Genomic DNA, 19,220 nt, shown 5'->3' on the forward strand with positions numbered 1-19,220 from the left:
TACACCAGATCGCGTAAAATATGAAAGAGATTCATAAATACCATATCTAACAAATTGCTTCCTATCACTAAGATAAGAAGCAAATAGTTTAAGAAGACGTGGAGAAAAGCCCACTTCAGCTAATCTGATCATAAAAGCGTCATTATTAACAAGATCAAAGGCCTTACGAAAATCAAATTAGGCTACATCAACTTGTTGACCACCGTCAACTTTAGACATGGTATAATATGAAAAGCAGGCAAGATTAGTGGTAGTGGAACGACATGGTGAAAAACCATGCTGCTCATCACACAACAATCTTTTGAACAACAACTGCAAAAGAATCCAACGGTGAAGGATATTATCAAAAATTTTGGGAATAGCCGAGATGATAGCAATAGGTCTGTAATTTTCAACCTCATTTTTAGAGCCACTTTTATGAATGGGAATGACTAGATAATTTCCATTTTTCAGGATAATTACCAGAACCCAGAATAAGGTTAAAAATAAACTGAAGAGGCTCTAAGAGCGAATTACAGCATGCCTTTAATACGTCAGGGGGCACACCATCAGGCCCAACAGACCCCTTCAGCTTCAAAATTGCTATCCTAACATCTCCAAGCGAGATCCGCGGAATGTCTATACCGACACCATCAGTACCAATTTGGGAAGCCAAATTAGCATCAAGGGATGGTGATCTCTGATCAAATACAGAGCTAAAAAAAACTAGCAAAAGCATTAGCGATCTCAGGACCGACACAACTTTTATTATTAAATGATAACGAATGCTCAATGCCATGTGAAATATGCTTACTCTTAATAAATCTGAAAAAGTGGTGAGGATTACTTGCGATAGCACTCTCCATCTCTTTGAGATAGAGGGTATAACCCTCACTCACACCACGTTTCACGATCTTCCTAAGAATTCGGAATTTCTCATAGTCACGAAATGATTGGCTACGCTTCCATCTTCTATGAGACAACCATTTTGCACGAACATCAGCTATAAGTTTGGACCCAAACCACGGTGGAAAAAACCCGACGATGTTGTTCTAAATTAGGATAACTGATGAACCGAGGAACATAACTGTCAAAAATATTATAAAGTGTGTTATACAAAAATTCAACAGCATCACCAGTATTCATGAAGTACATTTGGCGCCAGTCCATTGAACGTACCTCATTATAAACCAATTCAGAATCAGCGCGAGCAAAATTCCATCGTGATGAAGGGACCCCAACAGATGAAAAAGCTGAAACAGGTCTCACAGAAGATAAAAACAGAAGCTCAATTTATAATGCATCATTATATAGGTCCTCAGGGATGATCGCAGTTCCTTTTGGGCATAGGATCATCGTTGCTGACACATTGGATTCATTCACCAACATAATATCAAGCTTACTTGGACTAATGGGTGAACCAACCTGTACTAGGTCGTCTTTCGCAGCGGGCGGAATGTAAACAACACAAATAAAAACTCTCGCAAATACAAAATCAACTCTCACCCATAAGTCCTCGCCAGAAGGAGTTTCGAAGTTCTTCAACCTGACAGACCGCAACCAGACACGAGAAGCAAATAAAACACCCCCAACTCGTCGTTGCTCTCTGTCCCGACGATGCACTGTCCACGAAGAATCAAAGAACTCCGAATTAAAAAATGATTATAATAAACAAATCAATGCGTGTAGACTATTACTCACATTACAGTTCGGGCGACATAATTAAATATTATTTTCGGTACACATGATGTTTAAATAAACACGTTTAACCATTTATAATAAATATGACATCTGCATAGTTATAATTTCTTGAAATATTTATAATAAACACATCAATGTATTTAGATCATTAGTTACATTATAGTTTGGCGGAACTAATTAAATTTTCAATTGAATGTTTAAAGTGTCAGTATTTAAGTATAAATCACGTTTAAAATAAACACATCTAAGTATTTAAAATTAAGATAAAATCTGCATCGTTGTCCTTTTTTAAACATTTATTAAGTACACTAAAGTTTGGGGAAACTAATAATATATTCAGTTGAATGTGTTAAATGTCAGTATGTTAAGTACATGTGATGTTTAAAATAAACTCGTCTAACAATATACATTTAAGATAAAATCAGCATCGTTGTCCTTTTTTAATCATTTATTAAGTACAGTAATTTTTGGGGAAACTTATAAAATGTTCAAATGAATGTGTTAAATGTCAGTATTTTAAGTACATGTGATGTTTAAAATAAACACGTCTAACAATATACATTTAAGATAAAATCAGCATCGTTGTCTTTTTTTAATCATTTATTAAGTACACTCAAGTTTGGGGAAACTTATTAAATATTCAATTGAATGTGTTAAATGTCAGTATTTTAAGTACATGTGATGTTTAAAATAAACTCGTCTAACAATATACATTTAAGATAAAATCACCATCATTATCCTTTTTTAAACATTTATTAAGTACACTAATGTTTGGGGAAACTATTAAAATATTCAATTGATTGTGTTAAATGTCAGTATTTTAAGTACACGTGATGTTTAAAATAAACACATCTAACAATTTACAATTAAGAAAAAATCTGCATTGCTATACTTGTTTAAAGTAGTTATAATAAACACATCAATATTTGTAGATTATTAGTTCCACTTAAATTTGGGGGAACTAAGGAAATATTTAATTGAATGTTTCAAGTGTCAGTATTCTAAGTACACATGACGTTTAAATAAACACGTCTAAGTATTTAAAATTATGATAAAATTTGCACAGCTATACTTTAGTGAAATATTTATCATAAACACATCAATGTGTGGAGATTATTATTAACACTATGCATTGTCATACTTTTATGAAATATATGTTACTAACACATCAATGTGTCCAGATAATTACTTACACTAAAGCTTGGAGAAACTAATGAAATATTCCAATGAATGGCTTTAATGTTAGTATTTTCCGAACACATGATGTATAAAATAAATACGTTTAACCGTTTATAATTTTGATAACATCCGTATAGTTATTCTTTTGTGAAATATTTATCATAAACACATCAATGTGTGGAGATTATTATTAACACTAAAGCTTGGGGGAACTAATTAAACAAGTAATTGAATGGTTTAAATGTTAGTATTTTCCATACACATGATGTTTAAAATAAAAACGTATGATAATTTACAATTAAGATGACATCTGCATTGTCATACTTTTATGAAATATTTATTATAAACACGACAATGTGTGGAGATTATTATTAGCACTTAAGCTTGAGGGAACTAATGAAACATTAATAAACACAGTTTAAAAACTAAAATTTCGGGTAACTTGTGAAATATCCAATTGATTGTTTTAAATACTGATATTATAAGTACACACAATGATTAAGACATCTCTATAGTTATACTTTTGTAAAATATCCATTATAAATGTTTGTATGTGTGTAAATTATTGTTATAACTAAAATTTGGGGGAACACAATAATACTTCTTTTTTTTAGTTTGCCCTGGGCGAGAAAGCTTGGAATATGTTTGTATCTAAATCAAAAAATCAAAATTAGGGGTAACTTATGAAATATCCAATTGATTGATTTAAATACTAATATTTTAAGTACACACTATGTTTAAAACAAACACAGCTAACAACTAACGATTAAGATGACATCTCTATAGTTATACTTTTGTAAAATATCCATTGTAAATGTTTGTATGTGTGTAAATTGTTGTTAAAACTAAAATTTGTGGGAACGAATGAATATTAATGTACATACGATGTTTAAAATAAACACGTTTAACAATTTATAATTAAGATATATCATTTGTATAGTTATGCATTTGTGAAATATTTATTATAAACGCATGTACATACATATGTGTATGTAGATTATTGTTTAAACTAAAATTTGGGGGAGCTAATGTTTAAAATAAACCACTATTTTAGTCAAAATCAGAATTTTATTATTAAATATTATATTATACATATACATATATTATATATATTTGTATGGTGTAGAATTTGTATGAAATGTCTTTTATTTCTAATTTGTAAATATATATATATATATATACGTATCAGTGGCGGGCGGTGACTTTTCAAACAAGGGATGCTGTCCCTTGTTTGAAAAAAAAAACCGACCAATTTATTTTTTAAAATTTAATTTTATTCTTCGTTCCTTTTTACAAAATTCATCGATAACCGCATCATAGAATTTTTTATTGTTTTTTAAATTTGACATTATTTTCTTTTCGATTGCAATTAAAGCAAGACCAGAGAGTCTTTCTTCACTTTGACTACTTCTGGTGAACGTTTTAATTCTTTTCATAGTCGAAAATGATCGTTCAGCCGATGCGCTCGTGGAAGGTATCGTACAAATTAATTGTATTAAACTAAATACTTGTTCCAAAACGTCTATTAGATCATCTTTCACAATTAATTCCTTTACGTCATTTATAGATTTCAAATGAAAATCTTGCGTTGAGTACATGTAAATTAATTCGCTTTTTAATTTCATAAAATCAAAGTATTTTCCATAAGTTAGGTGGAGTGATTTAAATAGGAAATCTGGAAAATTATTTTCATATTCTTTAAATTTTTTGACGTTAAAAAATTCGAGAAATTTTAAATTTTCGATATCTCGAAATCGATTGGTTGTATTTACTGAAAGAGTTTCTAAAATTTCAGAATAGTGAAGTTTATACGTTGTTTTCACATCTTCTTCACATTCAGCATATTTTCTTTTTCTATTAAAATTTTTAGTTATTACTTTGTTCCACAATGAATCAAAATCGTCTTTTTTGTTATCTAAATATTTTACAAATTTTTTAATTTCACTTACGCAATACGATATGTCAAAGGTTTTTTTTTGTAAAATTTCAAATAAAAAATCTGCCGAATTAAATATTGCAGAAAATAAATGCAAATTGAAATTGAATTCAAACTCTTTTAAATAACGATGAAGGACTTCAGCATTTATGACAGCATCAGTATCCCATTCGTCTTCGTCATTAATTATTTGATTAAATATTTCCATTAATTCTGTTTGATATTCTAATATCATATTTAAAATTTTGCTATTGTAGTTCCATCGTGTAGGGGCAGCAGTGGGAAATCGTTTTTTTATTTGACAATCGAGAAGGGAAATTCTTCTTGAAGACTTACAAAAAAAAGTTGAAAATGACAACATACGGCTGAAAAAACGTTTGCATCCGGATATATGTTTAACAGATTGCGACAAAACTAAATTCAATCTGTGAGCGTAACAATGGACAAATAAAGAATTAGGACAAATATCTCGAATTTTTCGTTGCACTCCATTATGCTCCCCGGACATTACAGCCGCTCCATCGTACGTTTGTGCAATTAATTTGTCCAAACAACCAAATTCTTCCAAGGTCTCACGTATGTGCTGAAAAAGAGCATTAGCTGTTCTATTGGGACTAACATCGACAAATCCAACAAATCTCTCCTGAATTTCATTATTTTCATCTACATATCTAAAAATAGTAGATAGCTGAGCTTTGCGACTGATATCTGTAGATTCGTCCACAATTATGGAAACAAATTTTTATGCACGTATTTCAGTTTTAATCTCATCTAGCAAGACTTTTGATATTGCGGATACCAAGTCATTTTGTATATGGTTCGATAGTCCAGTAAACACCGTAGAGTTATCTAAATGAGTTTTCAATTTTATGTCTGATTCACTCAACAGATACAGCAATTCAATATAATTCCCTCTATTTTCCGATTCCTGGTGCTCAAAATGTCCTCGTAAAGGTTGTTCTTGTTTTGCTAAAAAACAGATCGCGCTTATTAATTTCGACAAAATGTATCTATTTGCAGTAACTTCTTTGTTGTGCATTTCAATATTTGCTTTAAATTGAGCACTTAAAAAATTTTCTATACGAGGTCCCTTTCCAAATTTTTTAAATTGAGCAGCAGAACATATGTGAGCTTGAGAACATTCATGTCTCTTGCGCGATTTACTTAAATTGTTTAGGTCAGAAAATCCAAATTTACTCCAGACATTCACTTCTTGAGAAAATAAAATACATGGCCAACAGAATAATTTCGTTAAGTGAGCACATCCACAAATCCATGAAATTTTTTCGTATGTTTCTGTGTTAAAATACCTTTTAAATGTTTTTGTTTTAGACTGAATATTTAATATTGGTGTGGGTTTGGGGCTCTTAACAATAATCTCCTTTTCATTAAATGGGAGAGAAGCAAATCTTCTTTTCAGCACATTTTCAATTAAACAATTGCAATTATTATTGATCTCGACGACAAGTCCACTCTCATTGTTATTTTCGATATCCATATTAAAGGCAATAATGAAAACTCGTAAGTAGTGGAACAGTAAACTAAAAATAAAGTTAGACGAAACTAATTTAAATGAAAACTTAATTCAAAAGTAAAAAATAACCAACTTACAGTATAAATGATTAACTTCGTCTAAAGAAATGAATCGGCTAGCTTTTTGATAAATAACTTGGGGCGTAGCGTGCGGAAATATCGATCAACAGCGGCTTCCAAGTGAAACTCAATAGATAAGCAAACAGAGAAACCGAATCCACCGTAGAGGTTAAACAAGTGTCAACGCGTCCGCGCGAATATGACAGCCTCATAGTGCGCATGCGCAAATGGGATCGGTCGCGACTCCGAATCCATGACGCGCGCGCACTTCACTCAGCGTCTACTCGCCAGCGTCACTCGCCTGTGGCCGGCCTATGCGAATGCGGCCTATGCGAATCCTTAATAAAAATTATCAAAAGATCCTATATAATGCATCATGTAACAAAAAACACGTGATATGTGAAATATATATCATATACTACATCATAATCACGTACATCACTAAGAATACATCGAAGCGAAATTCAAATATTTATTAAAAATACTCTTGGCTTTTTAAAGTTATAGGGGATGCGCCGCATCCACCGCATCCATGGACCGCACGCCACTGATACGTATGTATGAATTATGATACTTGAATAAAATACATATTTGGAAAAATTACATGGGACAATTTTAGAATTTCATTTTTATCCCGTTGCAATAACACTATTAGCCAACCGTTTTAAAAAATATATTAAAATATTACTTATAATAATCGGTTTGTGAAAATTCCTTGTAATTCTGCATTTTTTTTTTAAAAGACTAGAACATTTAAATCTATCATTATGCAGTTTACATCGACGGTTGCAAAACACTAAACAAAACTGATACGCATCGCTAAAACAGCGATTCAATAAGTATTATACATTATAATAAAAATATATATACAGCCTATGAATTATGTTTTTATATCTTAATAAAATAATTAGCAAAATATTGAAAAGACGATGTACGTATAAACTAGAAAACATCAAAATTGTTAGAATTTTTAAGTATTTAGAACATTGTATTATTACTATTATTACAAACTACTAAACAAAGAACACAATTAAAATCTCGCAATACATACACATAATTATGCATACAAATAGCCCCTTCCGCTGCCTTCGGAAGCTCAATTTAGAACATTCACTACGTCTATCATAAAAAGTAAACTCAAAAAAAAAAATAAAAGATTATAATTTTATAATAAATAAACCGGCTTGGGATTATTAAAAACTTATCTTAAAAATAAAAAAATTAATGGTAAATGAGTGAGCGATATTCGATAGTACATATATAAGCATTTTAAAAAGAATCGATGAAATAGTGATATGAGGGTCATTTTTCTTTATTTTTTCGTCACAATTCAAATTATAATGAGTATATTTTCAAAATAGCCGGATTTTCGTTCGCTGGTACTTAAAGCAGTTTAGTGGATGTTTTTAAGTTGAAAATGCAATGATGTTTGGTTCGGGCTGTATGTTTAAAACAATTTTATTATTAAATGTTCTGACGTTTTCTGACAATCAGCAATTTCTGAAGCATTCAAAAGCTAAATCGAACTGACAGACATGTTCCCGGCCAGTTTACAGTTCAACGCATCCACTTGCATATGAAAACTATATACTTTTACTTCAAAATGACCCTCATATATATGTATTACATATATACTTAAGTGAGTAAATTAATATGAACGCTTTTAGCTGCCATTCACAAAAAAAAACATCCTTAAAAAAAGAAACATAAATAACTAGTTTGGCATTACTGTGCATAGTCTAACATTAATAGGATAAATATATTTTTAAAAAAATCAGCACAATAAATAACTGATTGATTCAGAGATTTTTTTTTATCAATTTACGATAGATGTTAAAAATTCTCAAAAATGCCAATTTATATATTGTATTTTCTCATATTTTCTATTTGCTAATATTATACATTTGTAAGTGTCATTTTATATTATTACTTTTTATTTGTTGTTAGCTTCAAATTGCATACATGTTACGAATTATTGTAAATAATCTTGCTAAAACTGAACATTCTATTCGCCAAAGAGCAAACATGAAAATACTACATACAATTGAAAAAGAAAATCATTTTTAAATGCTAAAAATATGGGTCAAATATACTACACAAATAGTGGGTAGAAAAAAAATCGACTTTGAAGGACCGGTTGAATTAACCAAAAATTAAATCATATCCTATTATCACAATCGGTTCACTTTTTTAAGAAAAATTTGTACACATTTATTAAATTGATATAAATGTATATATTGTATAAATATGATTTTTTCAATGTCATACACATTTCAAGTTGGCGGAATGTTATTGTAGAGCTATTGACATTATATTTTTATAAATAGCAATATACAGAGTATTTACAAATTCCAATTGTATTGTCACTTCTTTTTTATCCGGCTGGCTATCCAATCCAGGCCGAGCAGTAATCTGAAATCACATCATCAAAAATTAGTTCCCACACAATACATTTACAATATACATATAGAGTTCACAAGATCATACCCTTCTCCGGTGAGGGCACAACAAGGTTGTATGTGCCACTGTTGCCTTTTGATAGACGTCAAATGAAGTTCTTGTGAGATTTCTGCCGCGGTCATGGAACCTTTAATATCCTATTGGGACAATCAAACATTATTCAACGTTTCGTTATTTACTATTTGCAACATACATACACACATATATAATGTTTGGCCTAAAATCGCACGTTTTATGTGTGTGTGCAAACGGGATGCTAAGTATACAATTATACAAAATCAAATTTTAAATGTAATACATCATGACATTAAAACTTCTTACAATAAATAAAAATATAATAAAACAGCCGAGTCAACAGCCCCGTAACCTAGAGAGCGGTGCAGCGAATGAAAAGAGATATGACTATTGTCAATGGAGCCATCCAGTGGATTTAAAAAACGGACGCCTCGAGGAATGGGAGAATTATAATATGCCACAGTTCTTGCCAGAGGAATATGAAATATGGAACGATGGGGGGTCCAGATCAAACTCTCCGGAGCATGAAGGTTAATCTCCGCCAGAATAGACTGGAATGAGGTAAATATAGAAAACAAGAACCTGATGAGGGCAATTCTCCTGTGTTCAAGAGTAGTGAAGCCGACCATACCCATGACCAATCTTGAAGGAAATAAATATGGGTAAATCCCATAATGCTCCTTACAAAGAAGCCGGAGAAAGTGTCATTGGATAAGTTCAAGTTTAATAGATTGAGTTTCGGCTGAAGGACTCCAGATCATAGAGGCGTACTCCGTGATACTGTGGCATATGCTAAAAGGAGCCACCGTTATAATTGGTTTTCGAGGATTATCTTCAGGCTTAAGTGCTGTCGGCTAACACTGGAGACCCCCGATTGGATTTAGTGGTCAGTGACGGCATTCGTTCGCTTCCCGCTAGAGTTCTCAGAATTGACTGCGCGAATGTGTGGGACTGCATATCTGGTACGTGACTATAACAATAGGTAAGCAAAAGCGTCGAGGAAGATGCAGTGAGCGACCTGCCCTTTATAAGCAGGTACTTAGGCCATATGAAGGCATTCTGGACGTAGCACTGGCAGTGCATGGATCTCCTTAATCACCCAATAAATGCTGTGAAGCGACTTTGGCCTTTAATTTGGATCCTCCACCCACCCCTACGCAACAATATTCCTCACCAGAGCATTGTAAAGCAGCCTCAGAACAGTGGGATTATGGGATTAAAGTTACGGCAAAACCATCAGTTTACTTTTTGAGGAAAAAATTAACAAATGTATAGATAAGCACAATTATTTAAATGGACGACGGTGAGTCAACTGACAATTTTTCCACAGAAAATCAGTGACTTACCACTTCCTTGTTGAAAGTAATATAAAATTGTCGCACAAAAATGCCATTAGAAGTTCAGTAAACATCGCTTTATAGCAGTCGAAAAATGAAATGAAAAAATGCAGCCAGAATGTACATATATAAAAACATTCGCAAATATTAACAAACTCGCAGCAAATGTAAACGGAACGCATCGCAAAGTTGTTTTTTTTTTTTTATCATAATACAGACCTGTTTATTGGCAAATACTAGAAGACATGAGTGACTCAATTCTTCGTGCGAGAGCATTCTCTTCAGTTCATCCCGTGACACACTAAGACGAGCTCTATCCGTTGAATCTATCACCATGATAACACACTGTGAAACAATCAAAATATATATATATATATATATATTATATAAAGAGGTACATGAAAGTAAACAGAACTTAGATTTCAAAAACTGTGTGTTCAATGAAACACTCATAAGTTATCTTGAAAAGAGTCGCCAACCTATTTTTCCAGTTTTCAAATTGAATTGTTTAGTTTGCCAATTTTCAACGATGCGTTATAATTAGGCAATTTCACCTCTGAATGAGTCAATACCAATTTCAGTATAAATTTAAGGCCAGAAATTGGGATTTTGACTATTTTTCGAAAAAAAAAACCTGACAAATATGCATATGAACATATATACAATTATAGACCAGCTCGTTTTAATATAGGGGTACGATTTAACTGTACATTGAGAAAAATACTTTGTATATTAAAAAAAAATGTTTGCGCATTAAAAATTTGCATTATTTTCGGTGCATTAAACAATCTCGTATTTGTGCATCGCATAAAATATTTTGGCATTATAAAGTGACCATTAAAGAATTTAGCATTAGAATAGATACAAAAAGTGGCAAAACTTCCGCTATTGACAACGGTTCGGTGATTATTGGTCACAAAGCGCATCACGACATAAGGTCCAAATGATATAAGATCCAACGTTTTTTGTGGCTGGACCTTTAACCGGTTGGACGTTTTATCATCTGGGTTTTTTATCGTCTGGATCTTCTTTCGTCGTTGGATCTTATATAATTGGACCTTATGTCGTAGAACCGTCACAAAGTGCTCGCCCAAGTCACTAAAATCTGTATAATGGAACATCTGGCAGCCGAAAAGTCCATCATACTAACGATAACTATCATACTAACAAGAACTCGAGTGCCAAATATTCCGTATTCGCGATTTTCATGGCAAAAATTGTCTTTAGGGCGATCGTGATGTGACTAATAATCCAATTAACATTGACAACAGTCAACAGTCAGGTCAACTGAATGATGATGAGTCGAAGCCAAGGTCGCAAAAAAGAAGGAATCCAGTAGAGAGAAGCGTTAAGTAGCAAATATTTTTTTCAATGATCAAAGCAAAGTTTCTAATGCAATCTGTATCCATCATTATGAAATGCACACAAATTATTTGTAATATACAGAAACTTTTTTTAATGTAGAATTTTTTTTTGAAATGCACATTTATTTTATAAAATAGATATTTAAATTATTCCCATAATACAGGATGTGGGAGATTAGCTCGTTTATCAAAATAGGACCTAAAATTGAACTTTCCTTTGGAATTTTTAGCATTTTTGCAGAATTATCTCAGAATATGCCTCGGTGGTTGCGTTTATATTTAGCACCAAGAGGTCACCGGGTTCGATCCCGTGCTAATCTTTGATTCTGCTGATCAGACTTGGATATATGTGCTCCAAGTCGATCGTTTCCTATCAGAGTTTACCAATTTATCTGATTTCATTGTTGAAAAACGGTTCCTCCATCAAATTGGCAAAAAACCATCCTAACCGCTATATCACAAATATCTGAATTGTCTAGGAAGGCGCATTGTGGTTTACATGTTAGGCCTTCCTGGTATATATCTATGTTAAATTTAAAGTAATAAATAAAATAGCGATTTAATGCAATCGATCGATTGTGTGGGAAAATGTTAGAACCAAATTTAAATTGTTCAAATGTGTCTTCCAGAGCTTCTATAAATCGTTGTAAGCGTTCAGTGAAAACTGTGCATATGATATTCGCTCGTTCGGTACTCAAATCTATAATATAAAGATAGAATATACATTTTTTGGAGACCTTTGTCAGAAATTGAACCTTGCCCATTGAATTCCAAACAAACAATCCCAGTTATCGCTTTAGCCATGTCGGAAAGATTCACTAACGTTCCATACTCAATTCGGTCTCGGAATGTGTATGCTTGTGTAATTATTTATTCAATGATATCACATTTGAACCGTTCACGATGTTTAGTCTGACATTTTTTTTTTTTTACTTTATCTGCATAAGAAGTTTCAAATGAAATACTGTGTATGTGTGTGTGTAAGAAATTTTGACCATGAGACTTCGACTGATTTGTATCCAATATCGATACTTGATCCCAAGTCGAAGACATAATATATTTTAAAATACAAAATCTTCTGCTAGAAATAATATAATATTTATACTATTAACCCTTTGAGTGCTGGCGTCTTTTCTGATGAAAGCTCGCCATGCCGAAAATTTCGCCAACATTTCTAACTAGAATTATTCTGAAAGCAGATATAAAAATTGTAGCTTATCCAAACAAACGCTAGATCACTACCCTAGATAACTAGCGCCGAGGATTTCGAGTTTTGTAAAGGTGTGTTTAGACTCTCTAATATATCTTGCAACAATACAAAAGAAGTCTATTGATGAATGTATTTCCCAAAACTACTTCCATCTTCTTCATTGTTGTAAATGCCAAGCCACAATTTAAAATACTAAGCAGTTAGGGATATTCTGCTATGGTTATAAATATTATTCAGATATTCCAGTGTAAACCAGTCTTTATAAACATTGAAACGGATTACACGACCCATGTTCAATGCTGCCTGGAAAGGCTTAGCAGATAGTATTCTTGTTTACTTTATACATGTTCAAAATAAAACTTACAAAATACGCCTATTGGCGTATTTCAAGCCCATGGATTTGTTGGTAAAACACCGATCGGCGTTGGTCAGCATTCAAAGGGTTAAATATAAGTAAAGGGTCATAGGGTCATAGCCAGCAGTTTGGCTTAATGGTAGCGTATATATTTAGCACCACTGAAGTCGAAGGTTCGTGTCCTCGTCAAACTGCTGGTTAGGTTTGGGGGTTTTGTGACTCCAAATCGATCGTTTCTCTATCAGAGTTTGCCAATTTTATCTGATCATTGTTGAAACGGTTCCTGAAAATTGGTATTAGATCATTTCCTGTTGTCACAAAATCTGTGTGTATAATTTGTAAAAATTATGCACAGTCATCTGAAATCTATAGATATCTCTAAAAATTGTAATAATAATTGTAGAGAAAAATCTAAAAATAATCCATAGATGTCTCTATGTTTATTATTTCTGTACTGATTAATTGTTATATGCTATGTATTCTGATTGTATATGTATTATTGTATTTCTGACCGTTATCGTACACTCGTCGCATTGGAGCGATCTGTAATGACGAGTGTATATTGATTGTAAAAATAAAATAAAATCGGATAAATATTCATAAAATAAAAAGGCTTTGAATAAATTCGCAGCCCACATATATAATAATATATATATATATATATATATATATATATATATATATATATATATATATATATATATATATATATATATATTAAAAAAAAATGGATGATGTATGTGTGTATGTGGCAAGTCGATCGACAAGTATAGAGATTTCAAAAAAAATAAATTTTAGGATTGTCAATAGTTATAGATATGTATTTCGGTACTTGCATTATATGAACTGCATAAACTAAAACTTAAAGAGAGGTTTCGATACGACATTGTTACGTTGTTAACACTTTAGGGTCCGCGGACGCCACATTGGCGTCCTGGATATTTGATGCGTTGGCGCCCGCGGACGCCACAGTGGCGTTCTCAAATACATACAACTTTGCCAACAAAAAAAATATGGATATTCCATTTATGCTTCGAAAAATTATCAAGAGATGTCTAGATATATATACGAAAAATCAATTAATGATAAAATATTTATAAGTTTCACTATTTTCGGGAGATGTCAATCATTTTGAAATTTCGTGTTTTTAAATACTGAAACATGAAATTTTTTTAATTTTATCATGCATACAGCGCATCCGATAATGACCACCGAAGAATTATTTAACGACACATCTGTTTCGGCACATCTGTGTCAAAAGAGCACTGTGAATAGACAAAAGTATCGTCTAGTTACGCCCACTCTCACATTACAAAATTGACTCGTGTGAAAAAAATCCCTTAGTTTAGTCGCATTATTGTATCGGATTACCATTCGTTTCGGTCGATGGAACATATTTTGAAGGAAAAAAATTTAACTCTGCAAACGAAGTGAAATCAGCTCCTCCCAACTATTTTGTATCTAAACCAGGAAGATTTTACGACAAAGGAATTTATGATTTAGCCGAAAGATGACAGAGTTGTCGATAATGTATGATTTATTTCATTTGTGTAATTTGTTTTAAATAAAAGAAAAAAAAATAATGTAAATAATAAAATAAATAATCGATTGTGTATCGATACAAAATCGATTATTTAAAAAATTTTCCCATCAAAATATCTATGAAGTTCTTGGAAGGTCCAGTAATACACACCCCTATACTATAAACTATGTGAATTATGTGTTACAGACGTGTCAGAATTCGGAATTCCGAAACACATGCTATGGACCTACCCTTGCAGTCGGCCTGCACCATTTATATAAATGTGTTTTCGTTGTTTCTTCGACTATTCACTATGCATTGAATGCAAGTTATTTGATATTTCCATATAGTATGGTTTGTTATCCATGGATGACTTTTCAACTTGATCCTGAAGGCACAAAAATATTTGAAAAAATCCAATGGACCATCGCGCGAATAGCATTTCGGTAACTTTTACTCTAGTGATTATTATTTCAAAAATATAAAATATTTGTGTTTTTTTCGTAGTTTTATAATAAATATAGTTATTTTTAAATATAGTGCATTCAATTAGTGTAAACGTTTTTATAAACTCATAAAAAATCGATCACGGAGAATACAGGAGATGATACGCTGTTAGAGGAAAATTATACCAGAAATATAAAATATTAGTGTTTTTTTCGTAGTTTTATAATAAATATAGTTATTTTTAAATATAGTGCATTTAATTAGTGTAGACGTTTTTATAAACTCATAAAAAATCGATCATGGATCATAATTTTTTTTTTACCTTTTTTTTTATTATAAAAATTAAACATACGCAAATGGTCATTCTGATTATACATAAAGACAGTTTATGTAATAATAATAACAAGATTTAAGAGAAAAAAAAAATATGGTTTTAAAAATATTGATAAACGAAAATTTATGAAATGCTATTGGTTAGACGGCAGGCAAGGGGTTAATAACCAATGAATGAAAGACATCCCTCGATCCATTATGGTCATGAAAACATTTCCTGAAAATTTTATACATATATGTCTATTGGTTTAAAAGTTACAAAGTTTTTAGTAAAACCATTCGTATTTGCCGATTTTCGCAAAAAATTAGCGGTATTTGGCGTAAGTTTCTATGGTAATCGCGCGGTCCCTAAAGTGTTAAGTGAACTAACCTCACTGTTTGTATAGTATGTGGTCCACGCCGCTCTCAAGCTTTGCTGTCCGCCCAAATCCCACATTATAAACCTGATGTTTTTCCATATGACTTCTTCAACGTTCGATCCAATGGTGGGACTGGTGTGCACGGCTTCGCCCAAGACCATCTGGTACAATATGGTCGTTTTTCCCGCATTGTCGAGCCCCACCAGCACCAATTTGTGTTCTGAAACGTTGTGAAATTGCCACGGTTAAATATTTGCAGTCGACAGTGTCGGGGAACATCTGAACAAGCAACGCACTTCAGCCGAAAATCGAATTATGCGTAAGTACGACTTATAACATATAAGCGCATGGCTTCTTACACTTGAAACCAAAGTAATTCTTCAAGGCTTTCATCAAAAAGTATAAGCAGATTCATATACAGGCAACTGTTCACATCTGTTTAGCAAGAGAGTGGAAAAATTGTAGGAAGCTTGGCTGTATTATACTATTTAAAACATTATATAGAATACTAGCTGAACCCGGCATGCGTTACAATGCCAGAATAAGGCATGCATAAGTGATATTTGGAACTCAACAACGTCTCTTCAACGCCGTGTCGTCATAAACCAACTGGTAATGTGGTCACCAACGAACACATTTCCTTGACTACACAGTAATCGGTTCAGTGGTTTAGGAGCCTATACGAAATGAGAAGATATATAATATAACCCGGAAGCATGGCTTTTGCCTAGCACCGAGAGGCGCCGGGTTCGATCTCGATCGAAAAGAGTTTATTCCGAGTATATCTGTAATTCTGCTGGTCAGACTTGGATATTTGTGACTCCAAGTCGACCGTTTTCTAACAGAGTTTGCCAATTTTTCTGATTTCATTATTGAAACGGTTCCTCGATTATGTCAACACTATTTGAGTATGATTAATATTCATAGATGTCTTATTAATTTCGAGTTTTCAGTGTCTCGTAATTCAGCGACTTAGGGTTTAAGGAAGCCCCATAGGGGTTTACCTATTAGGCTTTCCTGGTACTATATATAAAAAATAAATATATATATATATTTAAAAAATAAAAACGGGCATCACAAGCAAAATTTTTTTTAAATGTACAATCATATTAATATTTAATTGTTAATATAATTGTACATTGCATGGATTATGGCATATTGAGTTATTAAATAAAAGAAATATGCTGTGTTTGATCCGCATGCGGTCGAATTTTTTTTAAATATATTTAATTTAATTGTTTAATATGAAAAAAAAATTGTATAAACTATCTACCTACCTACCTACATATAAACAATATAAAACACTAATAGAAAGATTAATTAATTAAATAAATTTTCAATAGATAGTTTGAATAATGCTTTGAAACTATTGCCCTAGAGGAAACCTTGGTAGCAAACAGTATATATAGAAGTTTTTTTTTGATTTGTTGTTATGTTCGTATTATATTCGTACATTTTGCTGGCAGTGTTTTAACTGTGGCATACAATTATGTTGAATTGAAGCAAGCGTTATCGCAGAGGCGTATTTATATATATATATATATAATATAATAATGAGCTTTTTTCTTTTTGAATTATAAAAAAAATAATCCAATTATATTATTATTATTGAAAAATAATCATTTTTATAATTTAATAAACATAAATTTAAGGGAGATGTCGTGCTGATATATTTTTTTTCATTAAATTAACTCATAAATATATATACGTGTTATATTAAATGTATGTTAATATAAAATTACTCACAATGAAATATGTTGATGGTATCATTTAATAAAATACGTTTTTTCAATTTAGCTGTTGCTAGAATAAAAAAAAGCTCTATTTCAATAAATGAGCCGATTAATATGATAATAAGATATGATGATGACAAATATGGGTAATGATTCGATCAATTTTTATTGGAAATATTCACTCGCATTGATTTAATCTTTCATTTCATTGTACAAAAGCATACAATTCTGAATACATACATCTGTGTAAAAAATTTCAGCACTTTTTCTTTTATTGTGTCGCTAAAGCCGTGAATTTTTCTAATTTTTTTTAATTGAATCACTATAGCATGATACAATATTTCCATTTACAAAACAATGTTTATTATTATACAGTAGTGCCATGGAAATTGATATGATGAACGTTCAACCTTTCAAAGCCTCGTAATAAATGAATTTATATTATAATAGAATAATAAAATTTTTAATTTTATGGTAGAGTATAAGAATGTCATATGTGTATGCAGATCAAGTTGAAAAGATAATATAAACACAGCTTCATCAAATGGAATAAAAATTGAAACATATGGTAGTGTTAGTATGTAGGATGATAATTTGCGTGCGAAATATGTATTGTTGTGCAAATAGCATATTAGAATGGAGGGTTAGGTGAAAGTTGTTCCAATTATATTATCCACGTAGAGCGGAACGAGTGTTGTAGAATGTCGCCGCTAGAGGGCCGCGAAATTTTGACATATTGTGTTATTGTGAGTGAATGAATGAATGTACGAACCTTCGTTTCCGAACAGATTCCACAGCTTGGCAAACAGGAGCCCCATGGTCGGCAGTGACTGGTTAGTTGGTGTTTCACGAGTAAGCGACGCCTGTCATCTCAACTGTATGGCGATGGGGGCGCAGACGGGGTGCGATCGGTGACACTTGCGGTGGTGAATGGGCGGGCGATCATGGATGACGACACACACGACAGCCAACCTCGACGACGAGCCGTCAACTACTGAGCGCTACTACTTGATACAGTGTTGTCAGCGCGATTGATCAGTGTTGTAGTTAAAATAATTGAATAAAAAATAGGTAGTCGTAACTAGAGTTGTGCCAACAGGAAAAACCCGTTTTATTCCCAGGAATAAACCGGGGGTTCTCAATCGAGAAGCCACTTGGACGTGATGTTTGTAGAATTGCTCAGCGGTAAGAGTAGCGTGGCTTTGGCCTCACGGTGTCTTCCTTCGTCGTCTGTGGTCTTGTCTCCGCTGATGATGGCTCTGCTCTGTCTCCCTCTCTCGTACCGTGTGCGTATGTGAGCGCGATAAATCATATACATACATATCTACCTGCACTAAATATCAAGAAAATAGAAAAAAAATCACGTAGTTGAGACATCACTTTTAATACATATGTAGATACAGATATTATTGACTTGGATGCTATAGACCAGTCCACTACTTCTGAATCTTCATGCATTGAATCTACTGCACGTTTACTTAGCATAAACCATAGGCGAATATAATCATATTTTGACAATATTACTGATTCTGAATGTCATCAACTTTATAGAGCATTTGCTAAAGCAATATATGTATCAAACTGTCCTTTATCTATTGTTAAAATATAAATACATACATAAAATTTTCAATGTTTAAGAGGATCTTGTATTACATATATTAAATGTATTTTATGCATAAATTTTGAATAAATATGAT

At 32.3% G+C, this 19,220-nt stretch overlaps 1 protein-coding gene across 1 annotated transcript; it reads right to left on the minus strand.

The window, feature by feature from the left end:
* Window positions 1-7,126: 7,126 nt before the first annotated feature.
* Window positions 7,127-18,520, minus strand: Arl5 (ADP-ribosylation factor-like 5). The gene is made up of 5 exons (XM_077445195.1): window positions 18,296-18,520; window positions 15,802-16,010; window positions 10,420-10,545; window positions 8,876-8,985; window positions 7,127-8,800 (listed from the first exon to the last, which is right to left on the minus strand). Exons 1-5 carry the CDS (start codon window positions 18,339-18,341, stop codon window positions 8,752-8,754), a joined length of 540 nt encoding a protein of 179 aa, XP_077301321.1. The 5' UTR covers window positions 18,342-18,520; the 3' UTR covers window positions 7,127-8,751.
* Between the last annotated feature and the right edge of the window lie 700 nt (window positions 18,521-19,220).

This window comes from Arctopsyche grandis, chromosome 2, assembly GCF_051622035.1.
Source record: "Arctopsyche grandis isolate Sample6627 chromosome 2, ASM5162203v2, whole genome shotgun sequence".
In the NCBI taxonomy this organism is placed as follows: Eukaryota; Metazoa; Arthropoda; class Insecta; order Trichoptera; family Hydropsychidae; genus Arctopsyche; species Arctopsyche grandis.